We start from the raw sequence: 27,016 nt of genomic DNA on the forward strand, positions 1-27,016 counted from the left end.
ATACTGTCTGATTTTTTTAAAAAAATTAATCCTTTGCCAAAATCTTCCTTGAAATTCCTCAAAAGTTTAACAGGTCTTCCAGTTTTCTAACTTGGTTTCAGGAAGTTTGAGAATTTCTTCTGGATTTCACTTGGTGCAGTTTAAGCTCATTCTATTGCTTGAGGAAGTGAAAAAAGGATCTCCAGGGATTGTTTGGTTTCACAGATAAATGAGAGGCATTTCCTCATGATGTCATCACTTGGGACTTAATGATTGAAGCATAGAAAGTCAGGTAGGTTGCAACTGATTGAAGAGCTTATTGTGCAGTGACAGTATACACACACACACACACACACACACACACACACACTCATCTCAAAACTAATAAAATCATTCCCCATCAATGGGAAAACAAATTCTCAAGAAGGGACAGGTAGGTAGTAAAACATAATGCGATAAATTTTTTATGCATGGCACTATTCCGAATTATTGGTAGCTATTATGCATTTGATATCTGAGAGTTGGGAAGCATACCAGTACCTTAAGATTTAAAAAGTCAAATGGAATGGAAATTTCTGGTTTTATAGTTGATTGACGAAGAAATCTGGAGCAAAGCTGTTATGTTATTGATTGTGGGCATTAAATGCTGCTTTACATGCTAGCAGTGTCAACCTGCCTGCCTTTCTGCTTAACTTGCAACAAATTGAAGGGTTTTTTTTTATATTCTATAGATTACCAGCCTTAATCCAAATGGCCATTCATTCTTTATTCTTCAGCCTGACCCAATGTGTCTCTTCTGGTGTGGTTTTATTCATTTATTATTCTTCATCAGAACACCTATCTCCTTTTATTACTACTTTACAAAATAACATTTATTTATTCATTTAAAAATATTTCTAAGAAGCACTACATACTATAAAATATTAACTAGCCATCTTTATCCTATAGTCTAATCCAGTAAAAGAAAGCAAAGTTCAGAGCGTTTAGATGACAATGCAACCATCTGTCTCTTGTCTAAGAAGTTTGGGTTGTCAATCACTTTTGATTCTTGTCCTTTGTTAGCTGAGAAAATGCTGTAAGGTCTTTTTCTTTGAAAGGGTCAAAGATGCTTAACGTTTCAGCATGTGGACTCTCAAGGGAAGGCTCCATAGGTAATGGAAACGAAGAAGGACACAGGATATAAGATAGTAAAAGAAAGAAGGAAAGAAGGACGCAGTTGGACACTGTGGAAAGACAATTTCCACAATTCCACAATTTTTAAAAAAGTAAGAAGAGGATGGATCCATGGTTTCTGGCAAGTGCTCTTGCTACAACTGGATATTAAACAGATTAAGGATATATCTTTCATTCTTCTGTTATGAAACAAGAAAAAGCTAAGTTTACAAAATAGACATCCAGAACCACGCTGGGGAGGCTTGCAGCAAGAAAGCAATACCAAATTGTTTTTCACAGGTGACCCAGAAAGCCTGAAAGGATTTATGGAGGGGAAGGAACCATAGCTAGGCCTAGGAGTTCCATGACACTGTAGTGTAGATGTGTTTAAATTAGCTTTGGGGGGAAGTAATGGGAAAAGGGCAGTGGTGGGATTCAGCCAGTTCGCACCACTTAGGGAGAACCGGTTGTTAACTTTCTGAGCAGTTTGGTGAACTGGTTGTTGGAAGAACCAGTAGGGCAGAAAACCGGTTGTTAAATTATTTGAATCCCATTACCGAAAAGGGGGATTATTTCATCTTTTCTGGACCAGCCCATTTTCTGATCTAGGCAATGTCTCTTTCCCCCATGAATTCCAAGGTGCAAACCTGCATCTTGCAATAGAAGAAACAATGAGCAGGGAGTTGAACTAGAAGTTTTCCAAGGGGTCCCTTCCACCTGTTATTCTGTTATTTTGTCATTAGCTACTTTTTAGGATATCAGTGTTGCAATGATTATTTGGCTTTTTCATTCAAAGGTAAGTAGGAAGAGATGAAGAAAGATCATATATCAAGGTATTTGTTGTGTGATAAAGGTTTCAGTCTGAAGCTAAATTACTTTATACTGAAATCTCCATTGTATTATTACTTGGTGTACATGTGGTGTGTGGGTGTGTTTATATATGTTAAAGAAGAAAAAATGGATCAACAAAACAAGTTTAACAAAATTAAAATATTGTAGAGGAAATAAAGTAAAAAAAAAATTTTTAAAGCTATTGTGTCTGACTTCACCCTTTTTATGTCTGCTAATTACAATATTTATAAACATTTAGCCCAATAAAAAGCAAAACTGCAGATTATTGTATTTGCCATTGCTGTATATTACTGTATGTGTGAGAACCATTTTTGCTTAAATTCAGTTAAATTTCTATTGTGTGTGTGTGTGTATCTGTATGTATATATACATGCATGTGTGTGTTAGTTTTGCTATAGTTGTGTGTTCTGCAAGTTCCCTGTCAGATGTTGCTGGAATTGTGTTTTCCTTTTTATATTCTACAAATTTTATCCGAACTACACATATTTCATTAAATTATGATGTTTCTAGATGATTTTTTTCTGAAATTATTCCTAGTAAGGAAAGTTATGCTTTCATTTTGAATTTAAAATACAAAATTTTCTGCATTGTGCTGTGTATGTCTTTCACCAGTATTTTTGGGTTTTTTATCCATTTACCACATACGACAAAATATTCCTTCTGTTTCACGGCATTTCCAACATCTGTGATTTATCTGTCATAGATATTACGGATGGGTTTGTATACCATCTGTAAAACATTGTATGCCAATTTTCCTTTAGGTTATAACATGGTATAAATCTTAAAGGTTACGCTGTTGAAACTGTTTCTTTTGTATTTTGTAACAATGAATAACATAAAATAATGTGTGAAAAAGCCATGCCATCTGAATCAAACTCTGGACTGAAAAGTAATCCATCACAAACTGAGCAATCACTTTCCTTTGTTATATTTCCTTGGGCAGAAATTGTTTTAGCTCTCTTCACACTAAAATTTCTTCTGCTTTAATCTTCCTGCTTTAACAGCCCACTATTGTAGACAAAGAATCCAGACTAGGTGGACACAAAACAAAATTGCATCACATTAACCAATAAGTGTTTTTGCTGTCCTTATATGTTTATTTACTCCAATTTTTCCTGTTGCTTACTGTAAACTGCCCTGCACGTGAATCAGAAGCAGCAGAAGTTATATTCTTTGTTTGAATAAGAAAAGAGAAAAACACAACTTTTTTGCCTGACCTTACTATTTATATGCTGATTTAAGGCTTTCTGTGTTTCCTATTCAACCTGGATTCTTTGAGAACATTAGTGAAAACGACCCTCCCCAGCACTGAGTCTAGATTCCTGAATTTCCAATCATGAGAGGGAATGGCTACAGGTGAAATTAGACAAGGGTTTCAACAGAAAGCTTCCTATTATGCAGTATTTTGATATTGTTGTTATTCATGCCATGATCTTTCAGCAACAATTACTGTACTCATGAATAAATTCAGCAAACTTCATTCTAATGTTACTCTAAAGTCTCCTGTTTGCTGGCTGCATCCATTTTATGGCTTTCTGCAATTGACACCGAATGATTACTGATAAATAGCCTCCCAGCTGCTGTTCCTATAGTGATTCTTGTGCACCATAGCATTAGTTACTCTGGAAAGAGGTAGGTTTAATGATTATATTCCATACCTATATTTTACTCATGACCCCCCAATCAAAGAAATATTTATTTTGTTTTATTTTATTTTGCCATATAAATAAAATAAACATTCCTTGGTTTGGGAGCTTATGTATAAAATGTAGGTATCAGAAAACAGATCACATTGGAAACCTTTTCATAAGAAAGGAAATAGGGTTGTTAGGATGCTGGGATATCAAGCTATTTCATTAGAAAACTTTTAAGTCATGTTCTTGTTAGGGTATAATATTGAATGCTCCTAGTATTTTTTTAATGCCAATCAAACAATACTTTCAACAGAGCTAAACTGTATCACGGAATGCACAAGATAATCATCAACATTACCACCAATGCATAATGTATTATAGTGATGTTACAAGTCACTGTTACGTATAAAATGGATAATGTGGCTTTGTCAGAAGTAGGACCAAATTCTATTATTTTGGATACTCTACTGTTCTCCAGATTCTGGAAACATAGCAACTAGGCTCCCTAAAGGCATACCTCATGCATTTCAGTACCACGATCTAGTCAGTTGGGTGCAGTCTGAGGAACATGTTACCTGCCTTTCCTTCTTGCAAGATTTCTGAAGAAGTAGAAGAAAGGAAATGCAAGAAGATCTTGTTTTTCTAGAATATACTGCAGGAATAAAAATATGTTTTACACAAAATACATGGAAGCCATGCATGCCTCCCAATTTACTATCATTCCTCACAAAAACTAGAACTGGGGACCATTGGTGGATTTTAGTTTGCCATTCCTTTTCTACTGCTAGTTTTCCATGGGTACTTGGACTACAAAAGTAAACTGCTGGGAATAGGTAGGTGGTTACTTTTATCTTTCCATCTAGGTTTATATTCTCTCGTCTCATTCTTTTTTCCTCTTGCAGGTCTAATGTCTGTGGTCAATTGCATGGAGAGCAATAACCAGACATCCTCAAGCATGGAATTCCTGCTGCTTGGGTTTTCTGATCTGTTCCGCTTGCGGGTTTTCTTTTTCTTCATCCTCCTTGGGTTGCACTTGGCTACCCTTGCAGGAAACCTGCTGATTCTCTTGGCTGTATCAGCTGAGCCATCCCGTCCTCCAATGCTCTTTTTCCTCTGCCAGCTCTCAGCCATTGAGCTCTGTTATACCCTCATCATTGCTCCCAAAGCGCTGGCTGACCTATTGAGCAAGGGGGAAAGCACAATTTCATTTGTGGGCTGTGCTACCCAGATGCATTTCTTTGTAGCTCTGGGGGGAGCTGAATGTTTCCTCCTTGCAGCCATGTCTTATGACCGCTATGTAGCCATCTGCCAGCCCCTTCGCTACACGGCAGTGATGAACCAAGCGTTTTGTCTTCAGCTTTTGGTCATCTGCTGCCTTGGGGGATTTGTGGTCTCTCTGGGGCTGACTGTGGCTATCTTCCACCTGCCCTTCTGCAGTTCCCATCATATTGATCACTTTTTTTGTGACGTCCCTGCTCTTCTCCACTTGGCCTGCACCAAGAGCTATATCAATGAGCTTCCCCTTCTTGTAGCTTGCACCCTCATCCTACTCCTCCCTTTCCTCCTCATTCTTATCTCTTACACCTGCATCGGCCTTGCCGTGATGAGGATCCATGATTCCTCTGGCCGAGGTAAGGCTTTCTCCACTTGCATCTCACACCTTGTGGTCACAGTCTTGCACTATGGTTGTGCCACTTTCATATATGTCCGACCCAAGTCTAGTTACTCACCCCATCGAGATAAGATGATAGCCCTCATCTATACCAACATTACCCCCCTGCTGTATCCTTTAATTTATAGTGTTAGGAACAAAGAAATCAAAGGAGCTGTGAGGAAGTTATTGCAAAAAAGATTAGCTCATCTAAACTGGAGCATCTTTAAAAGCAGACATGCTCATTTCTGAGGAAGTCCAGCCCAGAATCCATGAAATCAATATTTCTTGTGTATCGGGAAATCTTGTACATTTCTTGTATAATGGAGAGAAAGCAAATAAAAAACAGAGGCACCCACTGTGATTCATCAATTAATCTTTTCTCTTTGCCCTCTGCCTGGGATAGTCAAACATTAATTGTTAATTCATCTTAGTGGGTGGGTCACAAATTATGCAATGCATACACAGACGTTAAATGATAATGTACATGCTTAACTGTGCACACTCAGACTTTATTTATTTATGTTTCACATTTCTGAACTGTCTGTCTCCCTCTAAGAGGGACTCTGAGAAGTGTACAATAAAATGTTAAAATATAAGCGAGTGTGTGTGTGTGTGTGTGTGTATATATATATATATATATATATATATATATATATATATATATATGTTTGTTTTCTCAGGTTTTCGCGGGTGTTTGTATGTAGGTCTTTGGTTATTCGGGTCTTCTCCCACGTAAAATTGGAAGCAATGCTCCTGGAAGCATGAAGCCGAGAACACCAGCCTGAAGATGACGAATGAGACTTCGTCGAAACGTCGCCAAGACACTTCCAATTTTACGTGGGAGAAGACCCGAATAACCAAAGACCTACATATATATATATATATATATATATATGTGTGTGTGTCTATGTAAGTTTTCACGGGTATATATGTGTGTACAGTTAATATTTCGGGTTTCTTCCCGTGTAATTTATTTTTATTTTTATTTTTTTTATTTTTTTATTTTTTTCCTATTTCTATACCGCCCTTCTCCAAATAGGACTCAGGGCGGTGAACAGCCAAAGTAAAAAACAGTACATACAAAATTTAAAAACAGTTTAAAATAATTAAATATTTTGGCCGTAAATTAAAACAACCCAATTTAAAATCAATTGTGAACATATCCCTAAAAGGGTAGAAGCGACGTTTCGACAGAATCTCATCTGCCATCATTAGGCTTATGTGAAGGGTCTTTTGCTGTAACTGCCGTTACTATTTCAAATCTGGTGCTGGTAGTCTGGGATGGTCCACCTTTTCATTCTGATTGGTTGGGAGTCCCAGTTTGTGTTTATTGGCTTGGCTTCGGGTGTATGGTCGGTTTTTCTCCACCAGGTGGCAGGGCTTCATCTTTGTGGCTGGTTTGAATATGATTTGGCTGGGTTAGTATATATATATATATATATATATATATATATATATATATATATATATATATATAATACCAACTTGCTTTAAATTGAAATTCCATACCCACACAACATCTATCCAACGTATTCTGAAAAGAACTGAAATGGCATTACTTAGAAATGAAATCCATAGCAAAAGATTCCTATTGGATCAAGTAAACAAGGATCTATTAGCTTTATACTTAAAGATAAGCAATATTATTCACCCCATATTATGGGACAAAATAAAACAGCTTGCCATGTGGAGATCTGAAATAGAAACCACACATAAAACCTACAGACATCTAAAGAAAATTAAGAAATTAGAACACCACAAACCTCCAACCACAACACAACATCATTTAAAACAAGTAGTATACAATGCTTCCGATAGAGAGCTAACAACAGCAGAAACAAATGTCTTAACAAAAGGCTTTAACTTTGCAGTGGCACCCAATAAAATTCCAATAGAAACCATCATATGCGAAGTTGAAACCAGCTTAAAGAAACTCAGTGCTGACAATGCTGATAAAGTCAGACATGATATCACCAACATTCTATGCACTAGTAAACCACCTAAAAGCAACTTATCAAAAGAAGAACAAAAAGCACTGCAAGTTTTAAAAAACGACAATAGCATAATGATATTACCAGCAGAGAAAGGCAATGCAACAGTAGTAATGAACACAGCGGACTATGAAAAGCAACTGTCTGACTTACTTCAAGACGCCACATATAAACCCATAAACACAGACCCAACAACATATCTAGAAAAAACCACGAGGATAAAGATAAAATCAAGTACTATAAGTAAAGAAATCCAACAAACAATTATTCCCAGAGAAAAATTATCAAAATGTCCAAAACTGTATGGCCTCCCAAAAATACACAAAGATGGAATACCTCTTAGACCCATAGTAAGTTCCATAGGCTCACTGTTACAAAATCTAGCCAGATATTTAGCAAAACATCTACAACCTTATGCAGAATCTGCTGCTTCATATGTACAGAACTCATACCATTTCATACAAATAATAAAAAAGCAACACATAAAAGAAAATGACCTTCTTGTAAGCTTCGATGTTGTATCACTATTCACACAAATACCTGTCAAAGAAGCCCTGTCATCAATTAAAAACAAATATTAACTACCGAAACATATCGCAGATTTAACAGAACATTGTTTATCCAACACATACTTCATACACAAAGGATAGAGATATAAACAAATAGAAGGCGCACCAATGGGATCACCATTATCACCGGTCATCGCTAATCTTTTCATGGAAGATTTCGAATCCAATGCTTTAGAAAAAACTGTTAACAAACCAAAATTATGGCTCAGATATGTTGATGACACTTTTGTGATCTGGCCACATGGAAGAGATAAACTAGAAAACTTCTTAGTATATTTGAACAGCCTCCATCCCAAAATAAAGTTCACCATGGAGATAGAATCAGAAAACCAGTTACCTTTCCTCGATGTATTAATTTATAAAAAATCTGATGGCACCTTAGGACATACCATCTATCAAAAGAAGACACATACGAACCGCTATCTCAACGCCAAATCACACCACCATCCAGCACAAATAAACTCTGTTGCCAAAACATTAACCACAAGAACTAAACGTCTGGCTGATGAAGCACATTTACAAACAGAATTATATACACTAACTAATGTACTGACATCAAATGGGTTCTGTAGAAATAAAATCATCAGTATGATCCAACATGCATCACCTAGACAAAAGAAAAAACAACAAGAGGAACAAAACAATGGGAAAGCCATCTTGCCCTATATAAGAGGAACAACAGATAAAATTAGCAAAGTACTGCATAGACACAACATCAAAACCATATTTTGCACAGATAGAAAGATATCGTCCATTCTGAGAAATCCTAAGGACAAAATAGAATTAGAAGATCAAGGCATATACGAAATCCCGTGTGCTTCCTGCCCATCAACATACATTGGACAGACCAACAGAAGAATGAGTGTGCACATCGAGGAACACAAAAACTCAATACAAAAGCAAGAACACACATCATCATTAGTTCAACACATAAACACAACAGGACATAATATTAATTTTAATAACACAAAAACAGTTGCAAAAATAGAACATCTCAATGGCAGAATAATCAGAGAGGCAATAGAAATAGAGAAAAGACCATATTGCATGAATAAACGGGATGACACTTCACGTCTGCCTACTATTTGGAAACCTGCTCTCATAGATAGACGAATCTTAACACCAAATATAAAACATAGATCAAGCGTTAATCAAAAGACATGTAATGACACAAGTCCCAGCCAAATCATATTCAAACCAGCCACAAAGATGAAGCCCTGCCACCTGGTGGAGAAAAACCGACCATACACCCGAAGCCAAGCCAATAAACACAAACTGGGACTCCCAACCAATCAGAATGAAAAGATGGAGCCATCCCAGACTACCAGCACCAGATTTGAAATAGTAACGGCAGTTACAGCAAAAGACCCTTCACATAAGGCTGATGATGGCAGATGAGATTCTGTCGAAACGTCGCTTCTACCCTTTTAGGGATATGTTCACAATTACACGGGAAGAAACCCGAAATATTAACTGTATACACACACACACACACACACACACACACACACACACACACACACACACTGGGCTCCCCATGCAAGGCTGCAGAACCATGTCTTAACTCCTTTTTGGAAGACCAAGGGAGTTGCAGTTTAATTCTAGGTGTAATTCATAATGCTGTTTTTACCCATAAAGCCCTATATTTAACTTGTGGAATCGCCTATTTCCTGTGGTATCTGCCTATCTGCCTATCTGACAGGGTTGCAATGCCACTCTGCCTTCCTCTGAAATGAGTTACTCCATGAAATTGTGATGACCCACATCCTTATGGTATACCAAAGGGCCGTAAAGTAATGGTATGCCGTGATGACCTTGGGGGACAAAGCAAAGAGATTCTACCTAGGAAATTTCAGACTTGCAAGATTCTGTTAATATAGTTTTACAATAAAATAGAATTAGCTTATCTAGTTGTGTTTCCTGACTGGTCTGTAGCTGAGTAGGGAGAATATGGTAGTGTGTACTTACTATGTCCCTGTCCCTATGAATTCATTGAGAGGACATTGAGAAGAAAATGGCCTGAAGCACCAGGCACACTTGAGCTGAGGACTTGGCCTATAAACAGAACAATGGGGCAAAAGCATGCCCTGTTGTTTTCATCTCTGCCCCTGAAGGCTCTGATCTGGAGTCATGACTGGCCAAGCAGGGAGAATACCACTGTATCACTTCAAAAGTCAGAGAGTAGAGAGTGAGGAAGTGGGATGTTGCATACAAAAGTATCTTGGCAGGATCTCAATACCAGTAGTAAACTCTTGCTCCTGAATGGACCAGCTGCTAACATCAGAGCTGAGTGACAGCACCAGTTGTACTCAAGTGATAGCTGGGTCCCTACAGCACAGAAGGCTTCATGTGAGGGTCATTGCAAGCAGCATCAATGGCAGCCCAATCTGAAGCATTTTCATGCCTTCTTCTAACTTGTAGCCACCTCCCTGGGAACTTTGACACCTGGCCTGGATCTGACAAGACTTTGAGCCTTGCCTGCTGAAACTTGAGTCCTGGCAAAGAACTTCTCAGGCCAAATTCAGACTGGACTAAGTCTAAGAGTTCACTTAGCATGACAACTGTGAGGACCTCTGTTATATGAAAACTATTAACAACTTTATTTCACTTTTGCAGTCCAGGCACCAATATATAAACTGATCTGTGGAGAATTTAGAGAAATCTCTGTATCTTTCATCATCATTCAAAGTAGGGGAAACACCATTAAAATAAGCCATTGCAGACAGTCCATATTCTGAAAGTGTTTCCATAAAAGCTAGAAGAATTCATTAGGGAAGCAAAATGACACAGAAGTGGTGTTGGTCATAGTAGTGGCTTTACCTTGTTGCCCTATCAGTGTGTGGACTTCCTTCACACACAAGACATGAGAGGATAACTGTTGTCCAACTTTGTGCATCAAAACACAGGTTCTAAATAACCACCCTAGAACTGCTACTTCATTTCATTAATAAAATTCATACTGTTCTACTCAGGAAGCCTGGGGTAAGTAATTTTTGGTGGGTGTTATGGAAGTTATAATGCAATCCATGCACATACACAGCTAAAACTTTCTGCCACCAATTTACACAAGAGGAGAGAAAAATCCAGCAAATGGGCACAAGGGGGCTCTCTGGAGTCATTTTGCTTCACAGAAGACTTTCCTATCACTACTGTATCAGATTTTTGCAAGGAGATGCTTATCATAAGAATCTTTGGACTGAGGCGGCAATCTGCAGTCCTTGTGACAGGGGTGAAAGCCAGCTGGTTCTGACGGGTTCTGGAGAACCGGTAGCGGAAATTTTGAGTAGTTTGGAGAACTCGTAGTGGAAATTTTGAGTAGTTCAGAGAACCGGCAAATACCACCTCTGGTTGACCCCAGAGTGGGGTGGGAATGGAGATTTTGCAGTATCCTTCCCCTGGAGTGGGGTGGGAAAGGAGTAGCTATTTCAAGCTCAGTGCCTGGTGTTAGGGAGACTGATGTGTTCTTCATCATTGTTTTTAAAATATTGTCACTGTTCAACTTTTAAAAGAGTTTCATATTTATAAATACTTTCCCATTGAGATTAATCTGCTTGTCCAATGAAGTCTCTGTTTTGTTTTCTGTTTCCTCTCTAAAACATAGAGTTCTACCCCTGTACATTTTTCAATTTCCTTCAGGTTCATTAAGCCTTGTGTCCTTCAAGGAAGAATTGAATAAGCTTGATGAATAAAACTGTTTTATTTATTTGTAAAATTTATTAGCCACCCATCTTTCCACACAGTAACCCTGAGCAGCTTACAATATTAAAAAATAAAACTGTCCAAAACCTAATGAAATAAATATTGTACTATAACAACCTATCTATAAAGAGGGGGGGGTATAGGATGGGGGGAGTGGGATCGATTATTGACCTATCAACCAGTGGTGAAATGTAAAATTAGTTACTACTAGTTCTGTGGGCGTGGCTTGGTGGGGGGTAATGTGACTGGGTGGGCGTGGCCAACTTTTTTTTTTTTTACTTTTAAAAGCATTTTTTCTACAACCTCTTCGGCCAAAGAGGTTGTAAAAAAAATGCTTTTAAAAGGCTCTGACGATCCCAGCTGAGTTGCCTGATCGTCCGAGGCTTTTGTTTTCTTTTAAAAGCATTTTTTTTTCTTTTAAAAGAAAAAAAGCCTCTGATGATCAGGCAACTCAGCTGGGATCGCCAGAGCCTTTTAAAAGCATTTTTTCGGCCGAAGAGGTTTTAGAAAAAATGCTTTTAAAAGTAAAAAAAAAAAGCCTCTGATGATTCTCTCAGCTGGGCATGGGGTGGGGGGGCAGGGATTTTTGCTACCGGTTCTCCGAATGACCTGCCACTAACGCTACCAGTTCGGGCGACCTGGTCTGAACCAGGAGCATTTCACCCCTGCTATCAACCATCCCCAGTTGGAAACCCCTCCATTGGAGCCCCAAGGTCCAATGTCTTTAGGCTCTTATGGAAGGGTTGGGGCTGACCTCACTCCAGGCTGCTCCAAAGGGCAGACGAACAGTAGAGAAAGCTTTATCCTGGACCTCACCAGACAGAATACCCTGGCCAATGCAACCTGCAGCATGCCTCCTCTGCCAGCATGGTGCAATCCTGATGAGCCTTCAAGTAGCCTGAATTCAGGCCATGAAGTGCTTTAAAGGTAATTACCATCATATTGAATTGCACCCAGAAACAAACTCAGCCAGTGCAGCTTGTGGAGGAATGATGTTACCTGGGCCACCCTTGGGGGCCCCAAAACTGCCTGCACCATTGTACTCTGCACTAGCTGTAGCTTCCAAATACTCTTCAAGGATAGCCTAAAAGTGAAGAACAACAGTTTGTGTTTTGAACCCTAACATTTAGTAAAGTTTTGTTTGCTATACTGCTGGAGGCAGCATTATATTATATTCATTGTAATACAATCTAAGAAGGATAATAAGGATTATATAATAAAGATAATAATAAGGATTTTATATTGTATCTCTTCTACAGTATTTTTCCCAAGATCCAGCAAAACTTGCTGGGCAAGGCAGAAAATATGGTAGAGATAATTCAATTACCTCTATACAGGTAGTCCTCAACTTACAACCGCAACTGAGCCCAAAATTTCTGCTGCTAAGTGAGACAGCTGTTAAGTGAGCTTTGCCCCATCTTATGACCTTTCCTGTCACAATTGTTAAGTGAATCATTGGAGTTGTTAAGTTAGGAACATGGTTGTTAAGTGAATATGGTTTCCCCATTGACTTTGCTTGTCAGAAGGTCACAAAAGGACCCCAGGATACTGCAGCCATTGTAAAGAGGAGCCATTTGCTGAGCATTCAAATTTTGATGATATGACCAAGGGGATGCTGCAATGGTTGTATAGACATAAGTCACTTTTCAGTACCGTTGTAACTCTGAACGGTCACTAAACGAATGGTTGTAAGTCAAGGACTACCTGTAGTAAACTTCAACAAAGCAGTCTGTATGACACAGACACTGATATTGCTAATCTTTGCCCAGAAACTGTAAACGTTACCTCTCCTGTTTTACAAATCCCATTGAAAATTATGAAAGTAGCATGGTTCATACCAATCAGGCTTCCCAAATCTTTTCATTGTATTTGTACCTAAAGGGTTAAATTAGACCACATTGATCTTAGATACATTTTTATGGAATCAGCAGAGTAGTTTATGCAAAATCTTCTGAGCCTACAGATAGTCCTCGGATTATCACCATAATTGAGCCCAGAATTACGGTCATAAATCATGCTGGTCGTCACATGACAACTCTGATTTTACGACTTTTTTCTGTGGAAGTTGTTAAATGAAGGCGGCAGTCAAAAAGCAAGCATGGCAGTTCTTAAAGTGAACATGGCAGTTGTAAAGTGAACCTATTGTCCACAATGGTTTGTTTGTTTGTTTTTGGCCGAAAACCAGAAGTAAATGCTGATTTCTAATCAAAAACATTATAAATTGTGGTCATATGAGGCACTGCAAATGACTATAAATATAATCACATAACCATGGGGAAGGACAGCCATCACAACTTCACATCTGAGTCATATAAGTACCTTTTGGGGGGGTCCATCATAACTCTGAACAGTCATTAAGCAACCAGTCGCTAAATGAGGATTACTTGTACATCCTATTAAAGATCAAAGAATCCAATGTAGCATCTGCTAAAGTCTGAGAGCAATGAAATAAGTTGAGTAGGAGTTTCTACCAATAGGATAACAGATCATCTCAAAGTCTGCAGAATATCATTATTTCAAAATAACATAACTTATTTTTTTCTCCAGCCAATCAGCGTAATACTGTAACTGGACCAGTAATAAATCAAGTAACATTGTCAGAACAGAGAAATACATCCTGATTGATGCAAATAAACTATACTGAAATGTTTTACTTTGGCCTTTGGAGAGATGTGGTTTATAGACTAAATAAGAGATCCTATGAACAGTATTAACCAATTTGTTTGAATTTATTGTATCATTTTGTACTTTGTCCCGCTTTGATATCGTCTCATTGTGATTGATCATACTGCAAACAGAGATAATCTGCCCATCATAAAAAAGGCATTGCACCCACAATGTTATCTGATATCCATGTTGCTATGAGGATCTGCCCTTATTCTTGCTCATTTGCATCTGTGTTGACAGTTCAAAAGGAACATATCCTAAAGGGAAAGAAAATAAAGGCAATGAAAAATTCTTGAGATTTGAATGACTTCAGTATTATTTTAGATTTTTAGATTTTTTTTTATCTCACCTTTATTATTTGTATAAATACCTCAAGGCAATGAATATAAGCCTTCATACTTTTGTATATACCTGCTTAGTAGGGCTTTCAGCCCCCGCTTAGCGGTGTTCTTTTTTGTACATAGTCATCTTATTGCCCCCACAATCCAGGTTCTCATTTTACCTACCTTGAAAGGATGGAAGGCTGAATCAACCTTGAGCCTGGTGAGATTTGAACTTGCAGTAATTGCAGGCAGCTGGTGTTACTTAACAGCACTTTAGTCTGCTGTGACACCAAGGCTAACCAAATATGTCCTTTGGTTAGCCTTGAAGGGAGGTGTAGCCCAGCCTCTGAGGGCATTAGTTTAGGAAAACTGAACCTAATGGGGGGAAATAGCATTATCAAATATGTAAGATATAATTCTTTTTAACTCTAATGCAGCTCTAATGCACTGTTAATAAGGATATGAGGGTTAACTGTAAATAAAAATATGTATTCTATCAAAAAACAATACAACAAATTTATGAAACAACTGATGTGTGAAAGTGCACTCCCCATGCCCAGACCATTGTTAATCAAGAAGCAATAAGCATTAATTGTAGCTTTATCTTTCTATTCAGTCATTTTTCCACCAGCATTTCAAGAGATGACTTTATTCTTGCTTCTGCATATTCATGTTTGCTCCCTCTGGGGTTTCAAGGACCTTGCCATACAAATTAATTTAGAATGAAGAAATATCAACTAATTTAATTTGTTTGGTTTAATATCCCGCCTTTATCATTTTTTTTATAAACAACTCAAGGCAGCAAGCATATCTAACACTTCTTGTTCCTCCTTCCCACCCCCGCATAACCATGTGCAGTGAATTGGACTGAGAGAGAAAAGTCACCCAGCTGGTTTTCATGGCTAAGGCAGGACTAGAACTCACAGTCTCCTGGTTCCTAGCCTGTTCATATGCCTGAATCTGGCCTGACAACATGAGTAAAAAGCATGACTGTGCATCCTACTACCATCCCAAAAGAGAGGGTCTGTAAGTGGTCCCCACCATAGTTTGTCTATGAACATAGGAAAGCTGGAAACATTGGGGACAGTCCTATCATTCAGGCAATACTCTTTCAGAGATCTTACTATATTTTCCACACCTACAGAATGTAAAGATCCTCAGGAATGAATTCCTCTACTTTAAATCAAGGTTAAAAAGAATTCAAATAAGCAACTATTTACTGTAGCTGTGGAAAATATCTGTTGTGGTCCGCCAGCAGCCTGCGGAGCTGGCAGCAGAGTCAGATAGTGAGGAGGCTGGGGAGGAACATGGGCCAGTCCTGGAGTCTGGGGAAGGCTCAGACAAGGGCTCTGCATTGGAAGCACAGAAAGGGCCATCTGGGAGGTACGTGCTGCCTCCGCAGCCTCCAGAGTCGGACCTCAGTGAGGCAGAGGAACAGGGGGAGCCTGTTCCCAGTGCACGCATGCACAGAGCTGCCAGAAGGCAAGAACAATTAAAACAAAAGGGACGACTCGGGAGTTGGGCTTGGAGATGATTGGCCCCTCCCATAAGACTTAAAAGAGGAGCAAAGGCACATGGGCCTTTGCAGGAAGCAACGTTATTAATTCTGTGCAGTTTTAAGTCTGAAGCTCTGTTTGATTCTGGACTCCATGTGGCTTTGCCAATTAGGTCTTTGGCAGCATGTCAAAGGAGATAAAGGTGGGTGATTATCAGTCTTATCCCGAAAGACACTTTACAACTATTTGGGACTCATCTGTGAATGAACAGAATTCACAGCTGTTAAAATAAAAGCGATTTTTGGGACAACTTGTGTGTTTTACTGACTCAGAAAGCCTAGGTCAGAACAATATCATTCAGACAAAGGGCATGTCAGAAAAAGAAAGCAGTTATCAATAATTGAGTGTTGCTACCAACCTCTGGCTATAATTCAGTCACTTGTTGCTTTAATCTCCGTTCATCATGCAATCTCTTTCATAAAGCCAATGAGGGGATGTAGAACACAAAACAATTCTTCAACAATTCTTCATCCCCAATATAACAGAATAACAGAATTGGGAAGGACCTTGGAGGTCTTCTAGTCCAGCCCCCTGCTCCAAGCAGGAGACCGTATACCATTTCAGACAAGTGACTGTCCAGTTTCTTCTTAAAATCCTCCAGTGATGAAGCAACCACAACCTCTGAAGGCAAGCCATTCCACTGGTTGATTGTTTTCTCTATCAGGAAATTTCTCCTTAGTTCTAGCTGGCTTCTCTCCTTGATAAGTTTCTATTCATTGCTTCAATCTATATTTGAAACCTTAGCAAGGAAATGGGAATAATAAAACTTCACAGAAGAGCTTGGAAAGTTCTCAGAATCAAGTTGAATGAGCATCAGATTTGGAAATGAATCAGCTCATCCACAAGGCACCCAATAATAGTCAGTAGCTGGTTGTTTAGAGGATGATCCAGAAGAGTTCCAGCTGGTTTTCATATATGGACTCCTTTAGCCATAATAAAAGTAATAAAGGATATCTAATGAAAACCAATAAAAAGCCAAGTCTAAGCTCAGCGTCTGATGACCTTAGATCTTGTTTAACTCATTTGACATAAACCAAGGTCACTGACACACTTCCTGGAAACTTGATGTCTTGACTGAAATGCAAAAATCTTCAGATCCTCCACTTTTAGAAAGGCTCAAACCTATCAAGAATTAGTCTATTATTGTTTTTGTGCAATAAGAAGTTTTCAAAACATATGATTTTTGGGAACAATGATTATGAAAGGAACACACAACCCAGAAAAGACTTTCCTCCTCCTTCTCCTCCTCCTCCTCCTCCATGATTTATAATCTGCGTCAGGGGCGGGTTTCAAAACCCGTTGCTACCGGTTTGCTCGTGGGCATGTGCTTGCTTGCGCGTGCGCACAACACTTCTGTGCATGCACAGAAGTGTCCGGGAGGGTGGGCGGAGCCTCCCGCTGCTGCCACTACCGGTTCGCCCGATCTGGGGCGAACCGGTAGCAACCCACCACTGATCTGTGTTATATTTTACTCTGCAACTCATATTTTATTTTTACTTCAAAGGTTTTATAATGTTACATTAGTATTAACCAAAACCTGGTATTTAGAATTTCAAAAGCGAAAGTCCATGGGAAAGAATAAAAGCAGATGGTAAGAGTACACTAAAAGGTGAGAGAGGCAAAAAGACTTGATTAACTAGTATTTTTCTAGTGCAAAAGAATATACTACAGACTTCATCAAAAGTTTTATGTAACTTCTCAAGAGCTCTTAACCTATTTCAGGTTATTGTGAACATGTCCTCATTTGGATGGGTTAGCTTTTCTGATGAACTTTGGTACTTTTGCTGGAGGCAGATATCCCTGAGTTGTTAACAAATTGCAGAAGCTCATGTGGGGCACCCAAAGAGAGAATCAAAAATGGGGAAGATGGTGGGTATAACCATGCAATTGAAGGCCCACACCTTTAATGTACACATGATGCATGTTAAAATTGGTTGTGTTCACTATCTTGACTTCTCTGATGAACATCCCTGTCTTCTCTCCATGTCATCTGACATGATAGATCAATCCAGATTTAAATCTTGAGTTCTGGTGGCTTCCTGGACTAATCCCTCCAGTTTTCTTGGCAACATTTTCACAAGTGGCTTTCTACTTCCTCCTTCCTGGGGCTGAGAGAAAATGACTGGCCCAAAGTTATTCAGTTGGCTTTGTGTTTAAGGCAGGACTAGAACACAGTTTCTTTTGTTCTGATGCTTAACTACTACTCCAAACCATCCTTCTTTATTACACTGTTTGGAATATTTGAACTTCTTAAAAAATGAGCAGGCCTTTTGAATAATTTCCCAGCCATATGAATGCAGGTAAGTATGTTTCCATGCACAAAGACCAAGATTTTGTGTATTCTATCGTGCTATGTCCCAATGATGCTTTTCAAAAGCCAACTGGATTTTCTTGGGATTTTTCCTTGAAAAATTTCCACTTCTCATCCAAGAAGCTTCTGAACTGAATTATGAAATTTCTTGGATGAGAAGTAAAATTATTTCCGGGAAATAGCTAAGAAAGCCTAGTCAGTTTTGAAAAGCATCCTCCTTAGGACAACAATGACCTGGATGATTGAGAATCTCCATAGTTGTACCCTGCTATGTTTCACATTCCCCTCTTGTGAGAAGGAAAGCCCATTGGGCATAGGTCTGAAAAATGTCACCATGAGCCCACCAGGTGGCCCTGTGGAGCCATCCACAGAGCCTGCCAGAGCGGGGGAACTTCCCAGGAAAAGTGGCAACTACCTTTAAGGTGAGCCTATCTGCTTGTAGCTGGCCCAACCCCTTTAAAGCTAGTAGCAAGCAGTTGATTGGGAGAGAACTGGTTTCACCACTTCTCTGCCGTACTCTTTCATCATAAGTCAGGGCCAGGCAGGTAGCTTTTGCAATGCAGGAATCTCCGTCAGTCCTTTGGTTCTGGTGAAAGTCTCACATCAAGGGCACCCGGCGAGCGCCTCAATGTCTCAGGCCTGTGGCCATCAAGCTGAGAGACTTGCCGAGTGACGGAACTGAGTTTCAGAGCCAGGGTCTGGGAGCAGGATTGCCTCCACGGGGAAATGGAGCTGAGATTCCTTGGCAGAAAAGCTGCTCTATCTTTGGAGCTGCTGTTTCTGTTCTCTGTTTCCTTTCTGCAAGAGATATCTGCTAAAGAAGGTAAGGGCATCTGGGGAGAAGGGAAAGATACTTAGGGTTCAAAATTTGGGGGAGCCGCATAACTTCTTGGAATGTTGCAAGAGGGAAGTTTTAGACTCCAAAACTGAAAATGCCAAACAAAAGGAGAACATACTTCGCAAGGACATGTTACCTTGAAAAACCATACAAAGTTGCATTATGCACAAGTGCTGAAGTTTGGGAAGGAGAGCTGGGGAATTAGGAAATGTTGTCCTCATATATTTTTGTCCCACAAAGACAAAGCCTGAATCTGCCAAACTGTACTTACTTAAGGTTTGCTTGTCAGCAGGTGGGAATCAATTGCAGCATCCAGTGATCAGCCTGGATTTGCTGCTGTCTCAATGTATGAAACAGCCCTAGCTCTGGAAGACAATGAGGAACCTGACAAGAAAGTTGAATTAGTCACGCTCCATTTTTGCCCATTGTGGGGTTAACTACCCTGCTGAAAAGCAGGATGAAGTGGGCCCTGGTACTTCCAATAGCTTGGAAATCTTTGCAGATGACACATGGTAGCCCTGGAGCTCTAGATTTCAGGAAAGCTTTGGTTGGCTTCCGTATTATAGGGTTGCTTTTCAAAGGATCTTTTTTTTAATGAGATTATTGGGTAACAAATCTCTTGGTAAGCAAGCAACAATGTTATGAGTCAAATGAGCTTTATAAGTTTATTACATTAAAATCCTAATGGAAACAGGAATCAAATATCTTCCCTTGTCTGTAGCAGGCAGGGTTTGGCTGTAACTCGTAATTTCTGTGTTGGGGTTGGTTCCCAATTACACAGCTTCACTCCCCCTCCTGATACAGAACAACATGCATGTGATTTTTTAATGACTCTCTAAGACTCACTGAACACATTGTTTATAATTAATAAAGTAAAATTAGGCTCCTCTGAATTAGCTCCTGTAAAAAAATTACTAATGCATTCTGTTAGCAGAGCTGACAAATATTTTTGTTGTTGTAGAACATTAGTAAATTAAACAGTTCCTTCTTTGCAATGGATATACACTCCAATACACAAACTTTAAATATTTCTGGTTGCCAAACCCAAACCTCAATTAGTGTTACTTAATGGCTGAGGGTGCTTCAAACTCAGAGGTGTCAAACCTTGGTAATTTTAAGACATGTGGATTTCAACTCCTAAAATTCCCCAGCCAGCTATGGCTGGCTGAGAATTCTGGGAGTTGATGTCTGCAAATCTTAGAATTGCCAAGGTAGGACAACCCTGTTCTAAATTATTGCAGAGTCCCTGAAAAGTTCCTTTCTGCTTAGCTTCTTACCCTTACTTATGAGCATCTGACTTTTCATTTTCAGTGTTAAAAACAGAGCTAATGGCTCCAAACTGGAATGGAAAATGTGTATGTCTTGCAAATGGTCTACAAACGATTTGTGATGCTTTCTGCCTTTGTGTAATGATAGGACACGGATGACTTTAGATGCTGAAAAATTCTTAAGAAAGTCCTATTTGTTTGTTTCCTTGATTCTCCTAGCATAAGCCAGCTCAGACCTATTGTAGTGGCTTCCATAATGAAGTTAAATATTCTATTGGTTCAGAGATTTCGCACATGATAATTGGAAAAGGAGAAAAGAAAAAGGCTGCAACATCTTAATAATAACCAATTCCACTAATCTCCATGGCTGATTAGAATAATTTTACTTAGAATGCTTTGGTTTAACTAGTTTTTGTGATTGGTTGAACTTGACGCTGTAGCTATAGGTAAACAGCAGAATGGACAGGAATGGCCTTTAACCTCCAATTATTGAAAGACTGACAATGACCTGGGGTAGAATCCTAGGTTTAAATACAGCAGCCAGTTATGAATGAATGAAATGAATGAATGAAAACATGCCACCATCAGATTCATAAGGTTCATAAGTTACATTTAAAAAATAAAACAGAGCTTAAAGTTCTGCTGCTTTCAATAATGTCTCATATTCCAGGAAAACCTTTTCTGCTATAATACCTTTCTGTGTAGCCTCTGTTTCTAATTAGATGACACTTTCTCCTTGCAGAACCTAGTCATATTGATGCTGGCAAATCATGAGTTTGCAATATGACCTTTTATTTCTCCCAAATTTAAGGGCAATTGTCCTGAAACTCCTCATCTGCCCATAATTAAGAAAATTGTATAATTTGAGCTGAGGTTCTATCTTGGCACCTGCATACCAGCCTATCTGCAGCCACTTTGGCAAGGGTGTTACCTGCTCAGGACTTAAGGAATTTAATTCCCTTGCTCACACCTAAAGGGGCATCATGTGAGCAAAGGGACATAGAGCCAGAGCCCCAATTCTCCTTTCTCGACTTGCATGCTTCCCTCTCTCTAGTATCTATTCTTTGGTTTTAAATTTCATAGCACAAAAATGGAAGGAACTAGATATTCTATTTTTAAGAAAATAACTTGAAATCTATTAATCATTTCAAAACAGATTTGCTACAGTCCTCTTCCCCCACCTCCATCTGTCCAGAGCAGTCTTTATCCAATCAGTGTGTATTCAGTCATTCATCTCTACTGCCAAAGTTTTACTCATTGTACAATTAGGAAAACGCTCTTAAAAAGTATTCTTGTATCTAACTTTCCCTAATGGATCACATTTGTAAGCATTTTTTAATGCAGCTTTCTGTAAGATAGACGTTTTTATCTATAACTTTTAAGCCAAGAAATATAGGCATTAGCAAACTCTGAATTATGTGCCTACTTGTGCCAAGATATATTCTTTATTTCACAGAATGCATTGTTTCTCTTGGAGGGAATCCAGGATGAATTTCTTTCACATTCTTAGCATATGTATTGCATAATTTAAGTTTTAGTTTCATTCCTAGCACTCATATCCAGTTACAAGAATTCTTATAGTAGGGCTGTGATCCAAACTTGTATCCACATGAATTGCTATAGTTAAAAGGCTGAATTTAAATATTGTATTCCAACATAAGATTTCTTTTTCAGATTTGGAGTTTATAACTAACATCTTAATCATTTTTTATTCTTTAGAAATGTTGTTTGAAAATGTTGTTAGCATTATTTTAGCACAGTTATTGACTTCCTGTGTATATTTTTTATTAAATTTGTATGCCACCTAACATAAGAAGGTCACATGCAATGAAAAGATTTTCACACTCCTGTTGATGCTGTCTGAATTACTTAGGAAAATAAAGTTTCCTAAGATAATTAAGTTTTTCTAATATATCTTTAACTAGAATGATCTATATCAGGGGTGTCAAACTGGCAGTATGTGGGCTGGATGTGTCACGTGCAGGCCACACCTACCCTGGCTCTGCAAAAGAAAAAAAAAATGTCACGATATGTCATGATACGTCATGTGACACGATCGAGTTTGGCACTTGTGATCTATATTGTCATCTTAACAATCAAGCATAGGTCAGACTATTGTATAGTTGCAAAGAAGGAGTCATGGTAACGTGTAACATCGAGAGATCTGTCAGAGATCCTTAATGAGATAATGTGGGCTAGGATGCCTCTTTATTATCTATGACATGTCATTGATGTACAGATGTTCCAACCTTTTAAAAAATATATACTGTATTATTACCTTTGGCTTTCACAATAGGAAGATAAGATACTCTTCACAGAGACATGACAGCTTCTAAGAGACTGGACTGGAGGGAATTAATACTTCTGTCATGCCTTTACAGCATGTTCTCATTTTAAAGCCTTCACTCACTTGTGGAAATATTTCCCGACTGAAATTCCTGATGGAAAAGTGGGTCTTAGAGAGGAATGAGGAAGCCGGGAAGTAGTAGCAAAAACAAGAGCATGTGTAAATAATATAATGATGCCTTTATCCTGTTAATATTAATTTTTGAAGCTGATTTTAAAATGATTTTTAAAAGGCTACACAAGGGCATAAAGGTAGCACCATTAAAGCAGCAGCATTTTTTCCTGGGATGGGCACTGATTCAACTGCTTTAAAGAGTTCCCTGATGCCTCACAGTCCCAGGAAAAGAGGCAGCTGCTTTAAAAGTTACAGACAGTACTACGTATGTAACCTCATGCATTCCAAAGCACTTTTTTAAAGGCTGAGTACAAAGCACTACGCAGTTCTAATGCTTAGTATGAGATTGATTTTAAGAGTTTTTAGAATGTATAAAGATACTACAAATTTATGTTGGAAATGTGGAAAACAATAATGGGTCATTTTATCATCCTTGGTAGACTTGTAAAAAAAGCTAGAAAATTTGGGGTTCAAATACATGCAGTACATAAAGCATTTTAAAAGTTAATTGAAACTTACCACGAACCATTGAGTCTTTCCTTCACCTTGCCATGTTCTCATTCCAACTCCTGATCTGTCCCATTCCTTCCTTAATTTCCTTAATACTTGGACTGTGTCAGCAGCTCAAAGGTGATATTGTTTCCGTGGAGTAAAGGGGAGGGGTGATGTCTCTCCTACCCCCTTTTGGTACCAGGAAGAGAGGAGAGGAGACTGCTGGGTGTAGAAGAAAGAATCTAGATCAGAGTTGACTTAAAGAGGAAAAGAGAAGATGGAGTAAGAACTAAGAAGTAAGGCCAACAGTATGGGCTTCTCTTTCCCCACGGCCAATGCAGCATGGAATATAAAGACGAGCCCTAAGAAAAGTCAACTGAAGTTGCAAAGACCTATTTGCGTGATTTTTTAGATACAGCTATTCCATGGAATAGAAGGGTATAGAAGGCTGTAGAAGGGTGGTTCCTATTGCAATGTTTAAAATATGTTTTATATGCATCCTAAATTCAAGCTTACAAGCTCACCGCTGTTTATAGATGGATTGATTTGATTTAGGGTATGCTGAGCATGCAGAGCCCCGAAATTCCATCACTAAAGGTCAAAAGGGAGCAGAAGGGAAGCAGGGACTATGTTCCAACCCTTAAACTCTCTTAAACACCAGGAAGCTTCTTAGATTTAAGATTGATTCACACTCAGTCTTTTTACCCATGTAGCAGAACAAACAATTCAGTTATTTGTTGTCTGGATTTAAGACAAAAGTGTCTACGACTGTACACACTTTCTTTGACTTATAGAGGCTTTTTTTTTTCTTACAGTCTGCTAGCCGATCAAGTCTGCTTTTAGTGTACTGTAGATCCCTGAACCTGTAATAATTAATTGGGTAGTTTCCTCTTGTCCCTTTTCATGCTTTTGCTAGCTTAAAATGAAATAGTAGCAACATAGCGTTCATTTTTAGAATGCAGAAGCTAAATGTTTGGTTGTTGATTTTTTTTTTAATTACTAAGATTTATTATGCATGAATCCCTGGAACTGCCTTGATTTTGAAAGTTGTTAGATTATGAAATCTAATAAATCAACTGTAACCTAATAGCCCCAAGGAAATAGTTCTCTGCAAGCAAGGGAAGATGAGCTACCTAAGATTCATGGTTGTTATTCTTGGTTTGAATTTTAACCAAAGAAGAAGCTAAGAAGGGGAAAGGAAGAGATGAACCTCTATGATCCGAACTTCTTTTTCTTTGTTCCTTGGAATGGAGTAAAACAAAACTAGCCCTTGCCCCTGCATCCTTCACTGGAACAATGGGAGGAAACCTCCAAAAATAAAGTGAAACTACAGCAAGAAAAGTATCGAAGTTCTTTTCTTTCCTTCCTTCCTTCCTTCCTTCCTTCCTTCCTTCCTTCCTCCCTCCCTCCCTCCCTCCCTTCCTTCCTCCTCCTCTATAACTCCATAGTTAAACAGGGGTGGGCAAATGTGGCCCTTTTACAACCTGTGGTCTTCAGCTCCCAGAATTCCTGAGACAGCTTGGCTGTCTCAGGAATTCTGGGAGTTGAAGTCCACAGGTTGTAAAAGGGCCACATTTGCCCACCCTGACATTGAATATTCTGCAAATATTGATTTCATCAGCTGTAAAATGCCATCAAGTATTAGTTATAGTATTACAGTGTGGGAGATGCAGACTCATCAGATGTCAAATAGTGTGAAGAATGGCTTTCTTTAACAGCTTAATTTTCTCAAATTAACAAAGAAGATTATGGTCTCAAGCAACCTTTAGATCAATAATATTTGATTAGATCCTTTCAATTACAGATCTATCTGTGGTTGGTAATTTATACGTTAGTTAGCTTGATGGAAATTTGGTTTCTTGGCTGGATATCAAAAATGTGCTAGGCCCAAGCAAGCTGGATTCATAAACAGATCAACAGTTGACTACTGTTAGATCTCTGGCAGAAAAAGACATAGCATCTCCTGGCCAAAATTCTTTTATTCTCTCTCAAGAGAATTTGGGCTTAAATTTAGCATTACTTTCATTACTTCCAAGACTTCTCTATTTAATTATCTCTCTTTATCTAGAGCCTACTAAGAGTGAGAAGACAATTTGTTTCAGCCTATATTTGTCACAAAAGGGCTTCATTAGGCCAATAATTTTTTGCCCCAGATTTCCTTTCTCCAAAATTGGAGAACACAAAACTCCAACACTTAGACTTCCATTGTTTTACTGTTCAAATGTCGCTTCCCTTCTTTCTCCAACAAATATATACCTGAAGAGATATATTATGTGCATCTATGGGTTAAGCATTTCAGAATTTGTTTTACTGATAATTTCAGTAAATCTAAAATAAAGAAGAATATTTATAGCTCAGGGCTGAAATGAGGCATTACATTACTCTCAGAGAGCACCAAGTACCCCTCAGTAAATTTTAAATAATGGTTTTTCCTTTAAAAAATAAGCATATGTTTGTATAAACGGTTCATTACAGGACAGACCATGGAACAAAACCAACCATCCAAAGATTTGGGAATCATGTGAGAATAATTTCAATTCAATATATTTGATAATGTTCTTTTTCTTGGGTTGCCTATAGAATTTATGCAGTTCTCCATTTGTTCCTACTAGTGTTAAGGCCATCACTCTCTTTTTCTTATCAAGATTGGAGAATTTCTTTCAGTTTCTTCACAGATATTTAAAGCTAAAGACTAACTCCAATTGTTAGGTAGCCTTGGATTGGGGGTTTAATTCAAATTTGGAATAAGATATCTCTATATTTTTCCTCCATTACATTCTTGAGATGTCTAAATTTATCCTTTCATTGCCTTCATGTTAGTGGCTGGTTTTCTTTCTCTCAAATGTAGATCCATAGGGCTTGACAGGCATATTTCTCGTGTGATGCACTGTATTATATTAGAGAAGAGAGCTACCATTGCCCTGCCTTGAACTCAGAATTGCCATGTTTAGGCCTTTGGCTTTGTTTCTTCTCTCTGCAGGAGTATTGCCAAACATGAGCCATTCGCGATCTGTTTATCACAAATATTGACTTCCAATATTCTTAGTGGCTCACAGACCTGTCCCAGTTTCCATTGTACAGGTAGTCCTCGAGTTACAACCCTAACTGAGCCGGGCAATGACAGTCATAAATCATGTTAACTATAAAGCAGGTCACCACATGACCACCGATTTTAAAAACTTTTTCACAATAGTCTTTAAGCGAATGTGATGATTGTTAGGAGAACATGACAGTCATTAAGTGAACCTGAAGGTTATTAAACAAATAATAATCATTTGTGGTGGTCATTAAGTGAATGCAAAAGTTGTTAAGCAAACCCATTGCTCGCTATGAGGCAGTTTTGGGTAGAAACTTAAAATAAACACTGGTTTCCAGAAAAAAACATAGTGAATCATAGTCATGTTACCGTAGGATACTGCAAACAGGCATAAACTCGGACCAATATTTGAGCGCCCAAAATGCAATTATATGACCACAGCAACATCAGAACTGCAAAGTCAAATCATAAGTATTTTTGGGGGGGGGGGTTCTGTTGTAATTTTGAACAGTCACTAAGCATCCAGTCGTCGT

At 38.5% G+C, this 27,016-nt stretch overlaps 2 protein-coding genes across 4 annotated transcripts in view; both read left to right on the forward strand.

Moving 5' to 3' along the window:
* The first annotated feature begins 696 nt into the window (after positions 1–696).
* LOC117661935 (olfactory receptor 10AC1-like) lies at positions 697–5,520 on the forward strand. Its single transcript, XM_034411245.2, has one exon. It carries the CDS (start codon positions 4,525–4,527, stop codon positions 5,518–5,520), a length of 996 nt encoding a protein of 331 aa, XP_034267136.1. The 5' UTR covers positions 697–4,524.
* A 13,325-nt stretch (positions 5,521–18,845) lies between these two features.
* The window catches only part of EPHA1 (EPH receptor A1), a 74,882-nt gene continuing 66,711 nt past the window's right edge, over positions 18,846–27,016 (forward strand). For all 3 annotated transcript variants that reach the window (XM_034410904.3, XM_034410905.3, XM_087886460.1), the window contains exon 1: positions 18,846–19,210. In XM_034410904.3, the coding sequence (XP_034266795.2) occupies positions 19,114–19,210 (97 nt within the window). In that variant the 5' untranslated portion in view covers positions 18,846–19,113. The remainder of the gene's footprint in view (positions 19,211–27,016) is intronic.

The sequence above is a fragment of the Pantherophis guttatus genome, chromosome 2, assembly GCF_059756535.1.
Source record: "Pantherophis guttatus breed Tessera chromosome 2, ASM5975653v1, whole genome shotgun sequence".
In the NCBI taxonomy this organism is placed as follows: Eukaryota; Metazoa; Chordata; class Lepidosauria; order Squamata; family Colubridae; genus Pantherophis; species Pantherophis guttatus.

Bases quoted from the DNA above. Each gene is read 5' to 3' on its own strand.
- LOC117661935 (XM_034411245.2), top strand. From the start codon at position 4,525: ATGTCTGTGGTCAATTGCATGGAGAGCAATAACCAGACATCCTCAAGC.